Below are 16,929 nucleotides of genomic sequence, written 5' to 3'. Positions count from 1 at the left end.
TGTCTGTAAACAGGGGGAGCAGCTAGCTTGTCTCTGTCCACAGTCAAAGATAAAGAGCAGCTGTACCTGGGCCTCCTTGTTCTGATGGTTGTTTGTCCATAACGGACGTCTTCAGTTCTCACTGCTGAGTAGACCACAGCTGAATCAGTCTCTGTGCAATAAACACATTAAAATTACTGCAACAGTGCTGTGATATTATTACACTACAGCGATGGAGACATTTCATTCTGTTCTTTTAAGCTTATTAAAAGCATTAAATGGTGTCTTTTTATAAATTTATAAATAGCAGCAACTTTTCCCAGTTTTTATTTTTAATCTTAACACCTCTGCAAAACAGTGAGAACAAAGAAATCAGGATGTTTCTGAGAAAAAGAAAAAGGACGACCACAGAGCTGCAGACTGATGCACTTTTACCACAGAGCATGAAGGAAACATACAGGACCAGTGTTATCAGCCAAACCCAAACACACTGCAGCAAGAAGCTCCATCAAGTCACTGATGGATATAAAGGACGTTTTATCTGTTCAGTCTCTTCATATGTCTCATGTTCACATGTTCCATATCTTAACTGTGTGTACCGACAAACACGCATGTGTGGGCCTCGTCTGAGCCCTGACATTTATGGCTCAGTCACAGCACTGCTGAATGTGATGTCATCCAACAACAAATACCTGCTGTAGAGCTGCAACAAAGTCCTTCTAGAAGCAAATCCACCCACTCTGTCTACGTGGCTGTGGACACAATTTAAACACTGAGGCTTCAAAATGCAGCATCTACAACACTCACTCTGCCTCCATCCAGCCTTTATTTAGATTTGATGCATCAGTCTCCATGGAGATGAGTACAATTGGCAGCTGAAACTGTTGTGAACTTCTCCATGAGTCATATTTCCTGTTTCAGAGCTGCTGATTGGCTCTTTGGGCCCTTTACCTTCAGGAGTCATGGACGAAGCACTGAAGTCGTTCACAGAGAGAAGTGTGAACTGATCAAGCAAAGAAACTGAAACATTTCAAACGGAAGAAACTGAACTGTTTCCTAATTCCTGTGACTCTGACCTTTGACCTGTGTGTTTATTATCTTTATTATTTTTTAAATCTTTGATGTTTGATGTTTCCCTTTGAACCCCCCTGAAGATACTGACAGTGAAGCACGTACATAATACTCCAGCCTTTCAACTCTGAGCTTATTTAGTTCTATTAATACACTGAAATCTCATTTGTGTCATGAAGAAAGTCTTTAATCAAACAGAATTCAAAGATCAGAAACATTTCATATATGGAGTTAAACATGAATCATTGTTTCAACAATAGATTTATTGTTGTCATAAACAGACAAGAAGACAACAACAAACTGCTCCTCCCATTCAACACATGTCAGTCCATATCCCAGCAAACGAAATCATCTCCATTTACACATCAAATAGAAACATAAATCACTTGTAATGATTAGAAACTTGATAGAATTTCAAATCTAGTTTGGGGAGTCATTCAGTGAGAAACAGTGAAATGATTTTCCATGTGAAAAGGTGGACAGCAGAAACAGAAAGAAACAGTGAGAACTAAAAGAGAAACAAAGAGCTTTGGAACAACGAGGCAGCAGGAGGACAGCTGCAGTTTAACAGCTTCAATTCACTGACAGGAAACAACATTAGAAATATCATCATCCTCAACTCATCTGCTGCACTGACACTGACACCTTCAACGGACACACCTTCACTTTACCAACAGTGTAAATGTATGGAAACATCCTGTGAGTGAAAGTGTGTGTGAAGGTGTGTATGTGTGTGTTAGTATCAGGATCAGAGAACGACAGCTTTCCTCTGTTCCAGTCCAGATTCACTCTGATCCTCCGGAGCTTCTTCTGGACTGAGAGAGCAGTGACAGGAGCTGATGGTGAGTGTTTGTAGTATTTACCTTTATATAACCCTATTCTCCATAATCCAGACAGTTTGTATCCCTTCCTCTGCACAGACTCTGCTAACACACCCAGATTCCACCATGTACTGTCTCCAACATCAACATCCCAGCTGTGAGTCCCTGAGTTAAAGCCCTCAGAGCCCAGGACAGAGTAGAAACAATCAATCCTCTCTGGATTATCAGGAAGCTGCTGCCTCTTTCCTCCTCCTCTCACACTGGTCAGATCTTCAGACAGGATGAGGTTTAGACCAGCAGTGTTTGGGTCCAGAATGAGAGGAGTGTAGGAGACCATGTCCTTCATGTTGTTCCAGATGTTGAAGGTCAGGTTGCCCAGGTGTTTGGCCTGGTCTATCAGAGCTCCTGAGGGCAGCTGTGGATCATCCAGCAGGGGGCAGCGCTGGACTCTTTCCACTGCAGCCTTGTAGTTGTGCAGGAATGAGACGTCTTCAGCTCTCAGCTCCTCCTCTGTAGCTCTGACTGTGTCTGAAAGAGCTGCTATCTCTCTGCTCAGAGCCTCCATCTTCTCCTTCATCATCCCACTCTTCTGCTCCTCTTCCTCCCTCAGTGCAGCCAGCCTGGCCTCCTCTTCCTCTGCTAGAAACTGCTGAAGCTTCTTAAACTGCTCCTTAATCTGCCTCTCTGTGTGTCGGGCCTGGACCTTAATGTGTTCTGCTGTTTGATCAAACTTCACTTGAACTTCTTCACAAACCTTTAACTTCTTCTTTAAGGGCTCCAGAGTTTCCTGAAGTTCCTTCTTGTGTTGTTGTGCAGCTTCATCGATGGGTCTGAATCTGTGATTGGTGTGTTTTTCTGAGGCACAGCAGACGACACACACTGGCTGCTGATGGTCCAGACAGAAGAGTTTGAGTTTCTCAGAGTGCAGACTGCAGAGAGCCTCTGAAGCTCTCTGATCTCTCTCCTGTAAGAACGACTCACACAGGTTCTTTAAAGCCAGATTTAAAGGTGGTTCTTCCTTTGAAGATCTTCTCTTACAAACTGGACAGTCGTGTGTTGGTCTCTCTCTCCACCATCTCTTCAGACAGTCTTTACAGAAGCTGTGGCTACATGACAGAATAACAGGATCTCTGAAGACCTCCTGACAGACCGGACAGCAGAGATCCTCCTCTGATCTGGAAGCCATTGAGTCTGTGAGTGAAGCTGAAAACAGCAGACAGAAAGTACAGTCAGTCCTGGCTCCCCTCCCTCCTCTACCACCTTCACTGAAACTTCCTTTGAGTCGTGTTTTTGCTCAAACTCACATTCAGTGTGTGGAGCGTCAGCAGCTTGAAGCAGCAGTGTTGGAGTTTTCCACTTTCCTCTCCTGTAGCTGGACTCACTCAGAGGAAGCTGCTAGTTTGGTCTGAGCTCAGTCTGATCGTCTGTGCGTCTCTCTTTACTGAGGACGAAGAACTTCCTGTTTCCTGGTTTGTCACATTTGAGTGACGTGAGGGGAGGAGACAAATGTTGCTGTTTGACTTTTAACTAAGGTGTGTTTCAATCCTGCCTGCAGCTCAAAAACTGTAAAACAGGTTTTGTGTCTTTTCACCTCCACAGGTCACAACATGAAACCTGTTGTGAAGTTTATAAAATAAAGTGTCACTCGGTGGTGCAGCTGTTTGTCAGCTTCTATTTCAGACTTTGTTCTGCTTCTTGTTCAGGTTCCCAGCAGTGGGAGTGTAATGCAGTCACACACACACAGGTGGTGTTAAGGTGGATTCACTTAGTTACAGACAGTGGTGTTATTTCTTGTAACTAAGGGTGTGTTTGACTCCAAAGTTCAGACATTAACCTGCCAGAAGTTGTAAAAGTTACTAATAAAGAGCTTTTCTCTCATTTCACATGCAGGTCAGAGCATGAAAGCTGTGATGCAGCAGTTTGAGAGAAATTGCTGCTGATATAAAATATTTTTTGTGGTTTTACAAAATATATAAAAGAGCAGAAAGAAAAGAAATAAGTGTAAAGAGTGCAGCAAAATGCATGTTTTAGTGTGAGTTGGTTCATCTGATCTGGTTGTGTAAAAGTCACTGCATGACACTGAGTGTTACTTTTGTGTTACTGACACTCATCTCTGACATCTCTTTCTCTTACTTTCTTTTTTCTGTTATTTAGTAAAAATCTTTCAAAGAAATAATGAATTCTCCACACGTGTTTGAAGGTTGCTGATACGTTCATCTAGCACAGACCTATTGCTGAAACGCCAAGACAATTCTACTACAATGGCAAAAACAAGACGCAAGTCACCAGAGCTCTTTGTGTTGCTCGTGCATGAGGGAGAGAACTGTGACGAGCATCGTTCCCTCTGTTGAATTCTCCCAGTTCTTTGAATCTTTGGGCTGAAGGAAGAACACTTACTCGGTGTATAAATGCTCAATCAACAATCCTTTATTTCCATACAATTTTCACACAATGAGCATAAAAACCATCATGATGGGGAGAGATGCAGAGAGGGTCACAGCAAGTCTCCAAATGGTGATGTGTTACACAGCTTTTTATACTTTCCTCTAGCCCCCACCTGGTCGTAAACCTAAACATTCACACTCTCTTATCTGTCGTGGCGCCTAAGTTATGACCTCGGGCTCCCTGTCTTTCTACCCTCTACAAGGGTGGGGGCACAGAATGTTGTCTGCTTTTGCTGTTACGGTCCAAGGTCCTTCGCACGCAACATTCTCAGAAAATGATTTAAGCAGTCTGACATGGCAAGAAAACAGTGTAAAACATTCACAGCAGATAAATGGTGGCGCCCACCTGTCTAGCAGAACCCAAAGGATGGTCACATTCTTTTAATCCCCAGAGATATACTTGAACTTTTGTCTATCCTACTAACAAAATATACTGAGACATTTGGTCTAACATACTGTAAGAATATACTACAAAGGGGGTTATGTTCTTTAACCTAAAAATATGGAAACTAAGTCACATATTTTGCACACATCCTAGACTAAGGAATATATTTATGTTCTACAGCTGTTTAACATAATTCATCTACCTTGACTATGGGTATAAGATAACCTAATTTAAAATACTGATTTCACAATACCCCTTTGATCTCTCCTTCCGGAGAGATCACTTACAACATGCATTCTAAGGTTGCAATATCCACATCGACCTGGTCTTTAGGGCCCTTAGGCTAGGAATGAAACAGCATCCACATGTTGTAAGAACTGCAGTAAAAACAGACAGTGAAACCATAATTGACATGACAAAACCTTTCCATTGCCCAAAAACAGAAGTCATCCACTCCTCCAACGGGTTTTCAATACCTTAGTGTTCATGCATATTATGGGCCAGAGTTCGCAGCCCCTCCAGAGTTGGTTATCGAGCCGTCTGGAGCAGTATTATCAGGAATGAAGGTGCAACACATTTGTCCGAACATAGCACACACGTCCCCCTTTTCCGCCAGGACCATGTCAAGCGCCATCCTGTTTTGTACTGCCATCAGATAGGTGGGACCTAATTGCTCTGCTAACCCTTCAACTGCATCACGCGTCAAATTGGTCAGCCGGAGAACGTGATAATGCATATAATTAATTGTATCGACATTCTTGTTGGGGGTGACAGGCTTAAGTTGGGTCACCTCAGGATCCGCTGAAGGAAGAGAAGTTGAATGAGTTCTGAAACTGGGCAATTCACACAATAAGAAAATAATCGTTACCAGGATCACAGTGAGCACAGTTAACATCCCCATCACTCTCCCGTTTTCCCAAAGCTTTATTTTCACATGATAGTTTCTCACAGCCATTTTAATATCACCTTATGGTTTTTCAATGTTAATCAGAATCAAACCTCTGTCTAAAGAATTTTTCAATTTTTTATTGCTGCAGCCACCGATGTCCTCCTGTTGTCGAGTCTTCTTGCTTCAACCTCCAGGGTTAGACTACCCTTCGGTCGTTGCACAGGTCAGGGGATTATTCTGCCCCTTTTTCGCTCAAACCTGTGTTTTTAGGGTCACGGCCGTGTCCCCCTTTTTCCCTAAGAGCCTCTCCGACCTCCTAGGCTCTTCCGCCACCGCACACCGGCTCCAGTGTTACCAAGTGTCGCCTTTGCCCCTCAGCTGGACCGCGTGAGAGGTTCGAGTGGTCACCTCGAATGGTCCCGTCCACCTCGGCTCGTCCCACTTCCGCTTATACACCTTCAGCCACACCCACTTCACCTCCGGCGTGGTCACCTCCTTTCCGGTCGGATCTCCCACCTGCGTAGTGAAACTAGAGACAAGAGCCTTTAGTGCCTTAAACTGTTTCACATGTTCAGACACATTTGTTTCCTCTCTTAACTCTCTTACACTGGCTGCAGGGCCTGGAAACTGTCTCCCTGTCAGCAGTTCGTATGGGGTAAACCCGGTGCTCTGATTAACTGAGCACCTCACACTCATGAGTGCTATAGGGAGAGCATCAACCCAATTCATGTTTGTCTGTGCACAGATAAATTCATCCACCCTTTTGTCCTGTCTAGGTGGAGGTTAACTTTGAGTCGTAGTCAAGTCTTTGTCAGCTTTTACCAGTCAGTCAGTTTGTTTTTATTTCCATTCATTCATCCATTCTTTGCTGATAGTGGAAACCATCGCCGCATTTGATTTCCACCCTCAGCAAAATGACGTCATTTCAAAAGGAAAAAGAAGAACTTTAGGTCGGATTACCTCGCTGAATCCTTTTTAGGCAGGGACTCTCATTTTCTAATTGTCCCAAATAAGTGGCTTTCTCCTGAGCCCATTTTAATGTGGAGAAAAATACTTTGCGACTGTTTTCAGTAAGAATGTTTTATAGCGCTTTAAAGTTCAATCTCTCAGGCCTGGATTAACGAGCTGATTTGTTAAATCAGGAACTCACAAAATACCAAAATATCACCACCGGTGGATCACTCCTCTCAGATGTTCTTATTTCAGTGCACTGTAACAAAAGCAAAAACAAACGTAACCAATAAAATACTCATATAATACCAAATACTGGGACCCTTAGAAACATGTCCAAGCATAAAACCATCTTTCTCTCTCTTAGAGAAAGAAAACAATCCAAACCTCACTGATAAAATCAACCTGTTAAGCAAAACCCAAAATCAACCAAAACTTCACCAGAAAGTGATAGGTTACGAGGCAGGGTGCACCCCGAACAGGTCACCAGTCTATCACCTAGAAACAAACAACCATTTACACTTACATTCACAGATAATTTAGAATCATCAATTAACCTAGCTCTAATAGCTGCATGACTTTTCACTGTGGCAGGAAACCAGAATACCCAGAGAGAAACCACTGTAAACTAGCCAGACTGTGGACTTGCACCCAGGACCTTCTTACTGTGGAGCAACAGCACTCACCAGCATGCCAACAATGTAGGAAATACAGGGAAGCTATGATTTCCTGTTGAATTTTGTACAGATCTTTAAAGCCTGAGGCAATCGTGTTAAATACACATGGGATGCTTACGTAAATCCAAGGGCTGGCCCCCTTTTCTTTTTTTCTTTTTTTCAGTGTGCTCCTCCTTCAATTAAATCTCAATCACAAAAATGTGGCGCTCCGAAATAAGGCTCACACCGTTAATTCATCATTTTCACTCTGTACCACTGCTCCTTATCAGGCTGTGTGAAGCACAGTAAACAATTCAGTCGAGGTCTTGAGCCATAAACAGACATCACTCACAGACATTGTTTTCATAACCAAACTGCCTTAGACCCTGTCCCCTAAATCTACACAAATGCCCTCTGGGTGACATGAAATGCATTTAACCAATTAACAATCAATGGCTTCTTGTTGTTGTAACAAATTCTGTATTTGGACGTTTGTGTGCAGCATTTTGCGTATCAGCATAGCATTTGTTAGTAAAGCATTCTTCATTGCAGCAGCGTGTGTGTATCACTCTTCATTGCACAAACATGTGTATGTGTGTGTGTGTGTGTGGATCACTTCTCAATGAATTGAATCAGCATTTCGATTTGTGTGCGTGTGTGTGTGTCATTTCTCAGTCAATCAACGAGTGGATATGTGTTCGTATGTGTGTTTCTCTTGATTCTGAGTCAGTGTATGTAGATGTGTGTGTTTGTGTGTGTGTTTGTGTTCATCACCTTCCTGTTCTGGTGTTCTGGGTAAACACGGCCTGAAGCATGCTCTGGGGTCCTGCCTCCCCCTTTCCAGTCCGTTTGCATCCCTTGGTGCTGCTGCCCAAAGTTCTGTCCATACTGGTTCTGACCCCAATTAAGGCAGTCCTTTTCTCCAGTGTCCTGCATCTTCTCCTTGTCCAGCTCCTCCTGAGCCATGCTCAGTTTCTGCTCTGATGCCTTGAGCTCTTACTGAGGGCAGAAACCTCAGAGTCTTTTCCGTACACGTCAGATTGAAGTTTATTGATGTTTTCCTTGCTTTGCTTCACGGCCTTCTGCAGCTCTGTTGTTCGGCTCTTCTCAGAGGTCAGCTCCTGGCCGAGCCCCGACACCTGTGCCTTCAGCTTATGTTATTCTGGTGCTTTTGTCCAATCTGAGGTGCCTCCTGACCTCAGTTACTCCTCGTGTCTCTGGCACGCCCTTTTTGCTGCCCGATCATCCGTGTTGGTCCGTCACTCTCCTGCACAGTTTTAATGCAGAGTTGTTAAGGTCAGCATTCTTTTGCTCGGCCTCACTTTTCATCCGGGCTTAATAGGCGTCTCATCACAGCTCTGTCAGCTGAAGCCGTCTGGAAATCTCCCCCGTGTAGTGAAACGGGCCTTGGATTTAACGTTCTCCGTCTCCGCTGCATGAGATAGCTTTCCTGCAGCACTGTTGACATTTTCAGGCTGTTGTTGTGGGTCCAGCTGCTGTAGCATTTGGTCAGGGTCACATCAAAGATGGTAGAAGGGAGAGCAAAGATGGTAGAGGGGAGAGCAGGAGTCCAGGTTAGCCTCGGCTTTCCGGGCCGACAAAGCAGCCTGTAATTAAGCATAAAGAGAAAAAACAAAAACAAAACAAAAACAGACAAACAGGAAAATAATGTTGTTTTGGCTGTGTTATTCAGAGAGGGGCCAGGCCCTGTGTCAGCCTTCTCCCCCACCCTTTTTTTTTGTTTTTTCTCACTATATAATCAACTCCTAACCCACCAAGTTGACAGGACAACACAGGTACACGTTAAAATTCTTAAGATCATGTTTAATAACTCAAAAAAGGAATTTTATTTCATTCAGTAATCTCTTGTATTAATCAATCAGAGGAGAACATGTCACAATTTGACTCTTTTAACCACTAAATTTGTTGTTTCATCACTGGTTGGTCATACCAGTATCTTTCTTTTTGAAGTCAAGTTGTCCTGCAACCCAGAGAGTTTATTTGTTAGTAGTGGATAGACTTTATCATTTAACATCAGGTGTATGTTAAGTTTCACTGCTTTAACCTTGCTGGAAAATCTTCACGTGTTCATGAGTGTAAGCTGTTTCTTCATTGCGTGTGTGTGCGTTTGTAGGTGGGTTATTTTAACTTTTTTATTTATTTTTCTCCAACAAGACATTACTCTAATTGTGTGTGTTTTTAATTTTGTTTCCCAAATTTTGATTTCCCACCTTAAATAACAGCATTCCATGTCTTCAGCCAGGAATTAGAGCTTGCTTGTGAGATTCAGGGACACATGGTGCCAAAAACAATTCAGTAAAACACTTGCCTGAAAATTTCCAGTGATTTTAACCGATAACTGGAGGAGAAGATGTCCTTACAGCTTCTTTTTCGGGTAGGGACAAAGTGAGAGGTCAAGCTGTAAAATTTTGAGCCAGAGCTTGGCCTGTCTGTCGTCCCAATTTTGTTAATCTATCCTTTTGCCGCTGTACTCAGGTTTCCAGGTTGAGAGAAATCCACCTGTATTAAGAGACTAAAACATTCATTTACTATTTTTCTTAAAACATCCATTTGGTTCATCTGCCTAGATTTTACTCTCTCTCTTGGTGCATAGTTCACACAGTCAGGCAGTTGCCTTTTATGGGCATGCATATTTCCGGTCACTTACCCCCAGCAGCTGCAAAGCCGTCTCTCCTATATCAAAACCCAGCCAAACATTAAACATTCACCGTAGTCATTCAAAACTTTATTTGTAATATTATAATCAGCAAAATCAGCGTTTTAATTACAGGCATGTATCATTGTTTGCAAATCATACGTATATAAAACTCAATAACACGCTAAACAGGAAGTCCTCTGTGGGCTTCACAACAGGCACCTCATTTGCATATTCACACAAAATAGTTCGCAGCACTGCAGCGCGCTGTCGTCACACACAGCCTCGTTTCACACTCAACTCTCTATGTTATTTTACAAAGACGTCTTATATTTACAATCACTCTCAGGCCTGAAAGTTTTAGCGCCTACACAATTTTGACAAATTTAAAATAACGGGTCCAACTGAAGAAAGTCCAACTTTTTTGTAATCAATTAACCAGTATCAGCCTCTAACTGTATCTGGCCTCATCTCTAAAGTCCCTAACTCAATTTAAAGTGTCCAAAAAAGCGCAGATACCGTTCAACACGGTAAGTGGTGCAACCACTAGTTATTCTGGAGTGCCCCAAGTTCCACAGTGACCAACTGACTATCCCTCAAAGAGGACAAGGCCTAGGCGTCCCTGGCCTTGGCAAGCGTTACCTCTGAGCACTGCTCCTCCTAGTGGCCTCTAACCACCGTTCTCACAAAATTTATAATACTTTTAAACCGCCGTCAACTCTCTAAAACAAGAGTATGACTGACACAGATGCAACGTTATGAACAATGGAGCCTCTAACTCTCAAAATGACCAATTCCCTATCAAACTACCTAAGCCTCTAACTCAGTATTATTTTCCTTTACCTTGAGCCTCTAACTCAGTATTATTTTCCTTTACCTTGGGCCTCTAACCCAGTATTATTACTTTTAAGCTTATTTCATGTTTCAAAACTCATGAGATTTTTCATCAAATTCAAAACAGGCCTTCACCAGTAATTTCAGTGAGTAGGCTTTTAATTTATACAGTCCAATTTGGCACAGTTTGGATTTACATTCAACAGGTTGTGCCTCACCTTTAAATGTGCCGGCTTGCCCACTCACGTCAGACCACTGGCTCGTACCTGCCCGTTCAACCACCTCGGACCGTCCAAACCTCCAAAACTTCCATCCCAATACCACAGGACGAGCCCCCAAAACTGTTACGAATTCAAATATTGGGGATGGATACAAGAGGAAAAATCAAAATAACCACACTGGTCCGGCCGGGTCAAGTCAAACGATGATTTAATGAACACACGCGTGGGAGATGGACACCATACAGCAGACAGCATCAGATCTTAAAATGGTGGAGCCTTGATCAAACTCTTATAGCCTCTAGTGGCCCCCACCTAGTCATAAAAGCCTAAACATTCACATTCTTTCTCTCACACAGCGCCTAAGCTACGACCTTGGCTCCCTGTTTATCTGCTCCTGCTGAGATGGGGCAGTATGCTCTGTTCTCTTCTAACCAGACAAATGAGACGATGACTTTCTGTGAACAGTATTTCTTATAACTCAGCAGTATAATGCATCATAAAACAATATCATTCATTCACAATAAATCAGCAGTCTAATGTAATGCAGATCAGTTTACCAAATGTAATAGTTATCACCTTCTTCTAATTCAGGAGAATAATGCAAACTAAAACTACATAATAATTCACAATCTTTAATTAGGGGTCTAACATGGCATAAAATAGTATTATAATCCGACACTGTGAAAAAAGCTTTTCTATAAGAAGAAACCTTTGAAATGTAGTAAGTCTCTGTGATTTAAAAACCTCCTTTCTCCTTGTCATCACGGTGAAACAGAGCTTAAGCTTTTGAACAATGAGTGATGCTGAAATCGGTGAACCTGATCTGAAATCCTCAGGTGCAGCTCTGTGAAACCTGATGCGACAGAGAATAAACGGGAAATAAAGCAACATCAAACATAGAGTGCTTCCAGATGGGCTCTTTCATAACATTGAGAAAGTGGCATCCTGGATCCATTAGAGGGGCCGTAAAGGTGGGCAAGGTTTAAAAAAGCATTTTATAGTCTAACAAAAATAACTCAGCACCTACAGACAGAATGATGTAAATGATAACAAAGCAAACAGAAGAGCCAAAGGACTTCAGGAAGATGCTAAATAACCTGAAGGAGACACAAAACGACCACATGAAATACCACAACGAGCTTTTATGTGACCGCAAACTCAAAGTGACGACAGTGAGAAACACAACAGGTTGAAAGCAGCCAGGAGACAATAAAATCCTAACATAACATGATCACAGAGCCTGTTTTTAATCACAAATCACTGCTTTTTTACTATTGCATAAGGTTTGCTAAAAAGGGTAAAAACACACTATAAAAATAAGACACAATAAAACATGTTTGCCTAAAAACGTCTTCATTATTAAACAGGTTGTAATGAAAATGTTTACTCCACTGCTCTCAACCTGGTTGTGAAAACAAGTCTGGGTGTATGGCAACCTGTGGGTGCGGTCGAATATTCAGTCTTGCTTGGGAAGTTTCCCAGCTAAGACAAGTGGCCTGTTATTAGTTGGGTGGCAGCCATAATGAGAGCTGTTTGAATTGTCCCAATGCCACAGAAAGGTGCTTCAGTGCTTATGTCATCCTTCAGCAGAGGAAACAAGGCTTCATCCTTTTTGACGGAACAGGAGGCAACTGCATCCTATGATTCATAGCTGTGCACCATTTTTTAAATGATTGTGTGTATATTAATAATAAGTTTTGTGCTGTAACCTGTAGATCAGTTTAGAACTTTTGACAACACCTGAAAATCATACGAAGAATGTAGATCTTATATAAGCTCTCTAAATTATTACGACTTTAATAAAGTGAAAAAAAGAATTAAAATTGATTCATGTTTACTTCAGGTAAGCTGGGATAAGTGATGGATGGTGAGAATTTTTCATCAGCCATAAAAACCTCAAACAAAGAGCAACAAAAAATCAATTATTTAAAGGTTCTTTGTTTCTTTGTTTCTAAAACTCCAGCCTTTATAATGAACTGATCTTTTTCATTTATATAACCCAATTAAAACAGCTGGGGTGAAGTATGATGAACATTTTGTCCTCCATGTGGAAGAGAGCTGGAGATTAATAATAAGTAATAATTAAATGTAGAGAGGTATAAATACACAGTGAGTGAAAAAGAAACACTGACTGTATCCAAGTCCCACAGAGCGAGAGCGAAGTGCTCTAATAGGGTGATATGGTACTACAAGGTCATTAAGATAAGATGGGGCCTGATTATTTAAGACCTTGTATGTGAGGAGCAGGATTTTGAATTCTGGATTTAACAGGAAGCCAAAACAGGAGAAATCTGCTCTCTCTTTCTAGTCCCTGTCAGGACTCTTGCTGCAGCATTTTGGATCAGCTGAAGGCTTTTCAGGGAGTTTTTAGGACATCCTGATAATAATGAATTACAGTCGTCCAGCCTGGAAGTAATAAATGCATGAACTAGTTTTTAGTGTCACTCTGAGATAGTCACAAAAAGTTAGTCAGTGGTGCTAGTGTCATTATATATAAATGATATAAAAATGTACTGTTTATAAGGTTGGAGAGACGGAGAAATAACTTGGATGAGTGGCAAAGCATTTCTCCCACTGAAAAACCTCCATCCAGATGAACAAAATCTCTTTAATAAACTGAAGCTCAGTTCACAACCAGCTCCTCTGCATTTTCAACAAGTCTGAGCTCATTAAAATGAATCCAAATGTTTGATGACTCTTTCTTAATGTGATTTTTCCAAACTCTCCACATGCTCTTACTGTTTAACTCATTGTTGGAAGCTCATCATTTGAAAATGTTTCAGGCATATAAGTTGAAAATATTGGCTCAATAGTTTTGAATGCATATTTAGTAAATATGATAACAGTCTCTGATCTGTGTGAGTTTACAGAAATGCTCTTACAAATAACTCACATGTGTTTCTTCCTCTATTTCAAATGAACACCTCTGTGTTCAAACACCAGGAGATGAAGCTTCTTTTTCTTTCTCAGAAACAGACTCGTTAGTGTTAACCACAGAGGACAAACACACACAACTTAACATGGTGTGAACATCTACAGACAGACTAATATATATTTGACTGATACCATCATGCTGTTAAATGTAAAATCATTTACTCATAATCCAAACTGGGTTTATTTTACACATCATCACCAGTTTCTTAAATTCAGCTACTTTTGCTTCTATGACATAATTAATCTTAATCTAATTTAATGTCAACCTAATTTAACATTAAATCTTAATTCCGTCCAGCTCAGTGTCTCTGACTCCTCCCACTACAACACTGAACAAACCAAGAGCACCAAATGCTGCAGTTCCTCTAATGTCCACTGGAGATTTATAGAGTCAGTCACTCTCCATAGACACTCATGTGAACATGTTCAACTTTACAGCAGAAATAAAAATGTATACAACCTGCTATTAAAAATATATTTGGTCTCTATAGCTAACACGCCTTTATAACTCACCTGTTCAAATGTTAATGAGGCTGAAAGTTTGCATTATTAGGGGCGTGGCCTCTTTGAGAGGTGGCTGGACACAGGCTGCTGTAACTGCCAACTGTCTGTTAGGCTTCACCTCAGCCAATTGGACCTCTGGACCATATTTGTGCTTCGGGGGTATTTTTAATGCAAATGTGTAACCAATACTATGTGGCTCATTGCATAAACAAACATTAGCAGTTCTGGTAAGTTTAAATCTAGGATCTTGTTTTTATGTTACAAAGCTCTATTTAGCAGCTATCAGTGCCTTTCTGTTGACTCCTTACAGTCTATGGAAGCAGCTTGATAACCAAGCTATCTGACACTAGCTAATAAATTAGCACTGCACCCTTTCATCAAAACTAAATCGCTCTTGGCAATAAAGACAAACATGATGTTGCTAAAAATGTTAAGGCTGGAAAAAGCAGTGGAGATTTAAAACAGAGAGATTCAAATCTCCATGTTTGAATGAAGAGAACATACAGTTCACACCTCACCCTGGGCCCCCAAAATGACTTCTGCTTTGTTTGACTGTCTGCTGTTGGTCTGTGATACTTTAATATCAGTGTATGTGAATCATCTTCAGCAGCTTTGTCTGAATATGCTGAAATTTGACGGTGATATAATCATAATTAAATCATAACGAAACCAGATATATCAGGAAGCATCAATGTTTAAAACAAGTGAGAACAAACCCTCAGAAGGAAGGCGTTTGCTGTGGGAATAAGTGCTAAGAAATTAAAAAAAGAAATACAAATCACATTTTTATTTTCCTACTGCAGATTTGCTGCAAAATGCTTTTTTTAATTCCATGTATTGTATGTATTTTTTGAGTTTTTTCATTTCACTTCTACAAAAGAGGCACATAAAAAACACATAAAAAGCATATTTTTTAAGACATGAAACATTTTTATAAAACCATGAAGCTGTGATTCCTTATTAAAGGACACTTTAAATAATCCATAATGCAAAAATAAACCAAAACATAAGAAACTCAAAATGCTGGGTGAACCGACCCAGGACCGTGACACAGAGCTTCCATATGAATAACATTGTTGTCTAATTCAGATGTTGGTTGATGTTCTGATATAAGATATTCACAGCAATTCACCTTATTTTTACCAACTCAGAGACCTTTTTGTACGACCTTCTCTACTCCGTTAGTACATTTCCCCCAGAAAAGGCCAAGAAAGTCATTTATATCATTTATGGAGGCTTTTGGCTCTTGTGCAGGTTGTCTTCAGACTGTTGATCATCACTGTAACACTGTAACAACAGTCTGTAACATCACTGTAAGTTTGAGTATCTTTAATCTGATATTACATAACAGATGCTGTATTTCTACATTTGAAGTGGACATTTTCTGCCAATTTCCAGCTGCATGTTTTTTTTTCTACTACAGTAGCTTTGCATGATTCACAGTTCAGTATAATCCTTCTTTACATGGGGCCTTTGTGCAGCCAACTGTGTTCCCTCCTGTCCCTTTAATCAAAACTCTCTTCTGATTGGTTGATTAAACATCATGTGGGTGGGGCTTTAATGGTTGAGATGGACATATTGATACCCTGCCTCTGTGACATCATTCACACACAACAACAAATAAAAATAGACTGTGGTAGAGTGTTTGGAGCACTCTGCTTTCTGAGCTTTTGGCTCACAGATATTATTATTATTATTATTATTATTATTATTATTATTATTATTACTGTGATGATATTTGTTGTATAAAAATGTATTAAAAGTTAATAAAAACGTAATATCATAGTTGTTGTTCAGCATTGTTTCAAGACCAACAGGGTGAATTTAATGAAGCTCACATCTTGCTGCTCATGGTTCTTTAAGTGAACTAGACAACTTAACAGGAAATCATTTGTCACGGAGAGCTCACAAGTCTGAGCTCGAAGACTGAGCATTGATGTGGTTAGCTTAGCTTAGCATGATGTGTGGAAACAGGTTGTGCGGTTGGGTTGTCTCTGTTAAAGAGCAGTTGTACCTTGGACTCCTCTTTCTGATGGTTTTGTCTCCAATACTGACGTCTTCAGCTCTCACTGCTGAGTAAACCACAGTTGTATAAATCTCTGCAAAATAAAACACATTTAAATTACAGCAGGTATGAAATCTGCACATTTTCTTTATTATTTGTAATGTCTATAAAAAAATCACACGTTTTTTTACAGAGAGCAGCAGGTTTTTGCTTTTTTCTCATTTTAACACCTCTGAGTAAGAGGAACTGCCGGCTTTTGTGTGAAAAAGGAAGCTGGTGTCCACAAAGCTGCCATCTTCTTTCAATACATTTTTTACATAATTTTTAAATGTTTAAATTTGTTCAGTATTCAACGGCAGAAATAAGATTTTCTTTTCGGAAGTATGTAAACCGAAAAAAAAACCAGCGGCCGACAGCGCTGTAAACAACAGTAGACTTGTGCATAACAAGCAAGCGAATAATGCAGAAAACAGATTTTTAGACGGGAAACTGTTCTTGAAGTACAGAGAGAGAGAGAGAGAGAGCTGTGCATGACGGGTGATTTTATCGTGGTGGAAGCAATGTTTACTACTTTAGTTT

The 16,929-nt window shown here is 40.8% G+C and overlaps 1 protein-coding gene across 2 annotated transcripts; it reads right to left on the bottom strand.

Moving 5' to 3' along the window:
* Positions 1-1,665: 1,665 nt before the first annotated feature.
* On the bottom strand, positions 1,666-3,057 carry LOC148103402 (E3 ubiquitin-protein ligase TRIM35-like). 2 transcript variants are annotated; one of them, XM_087838717.1, is made up of 3 exons: positions 2,821-3,057; positions 2,368-2,634; positions 1,666-2,334 (listed from the first exon to the last, which is right to left on the bottom strand). In XM_087838717.1, exons 1-3 carry the CDS (start codon positions 3,055-3,057, stop codon positions 1,666-1,668), a joined length of 1,173 nt encoding a protein of 390 aa, XP_087694843.1. The 2 variants fall into 2 exon arrangements, with proteins under 2 accessions (XP_087694843.1, XP_087694842.1); XM_087838716.1 differs by having other exon boundaries at positions 1,666-3,057.
* Positions 3,058-16,929: the final 13,872 nt, after the last annotated feature.

The sequence above is a fragment of the Neolamprologus brichardi genome, chromosome 3, assembly GCF_056152115.1.
Source record: "Neolamprologus brichardi isolate AB-2024 chromosome 3, ASM5615211v1, whole genome shotgun sequence".
Taxonomy (NCBI): Eukaryota; Metazoa; Chordata; class Actinopteri; order Cichliformes; family Cichlidae; genus Neolamprologus; species Neolamprologus brichardi.
The sequence above is the reverse complement of the archived record's forward strand: the minus strand, read 5'-3'. Positions and strand labels throughout refer to the sequence as shown.

Bases quoted from the DNA above. Each gene is read 5' to 3' on its own strand.
- LOC148103402 (XM_087838716.1), bottom strand. From the start codon at position 3,057: ATGGCTTCCAGATCAGAGGAGGATCTCTGCTGTCCGGTCTGTCAGGAG.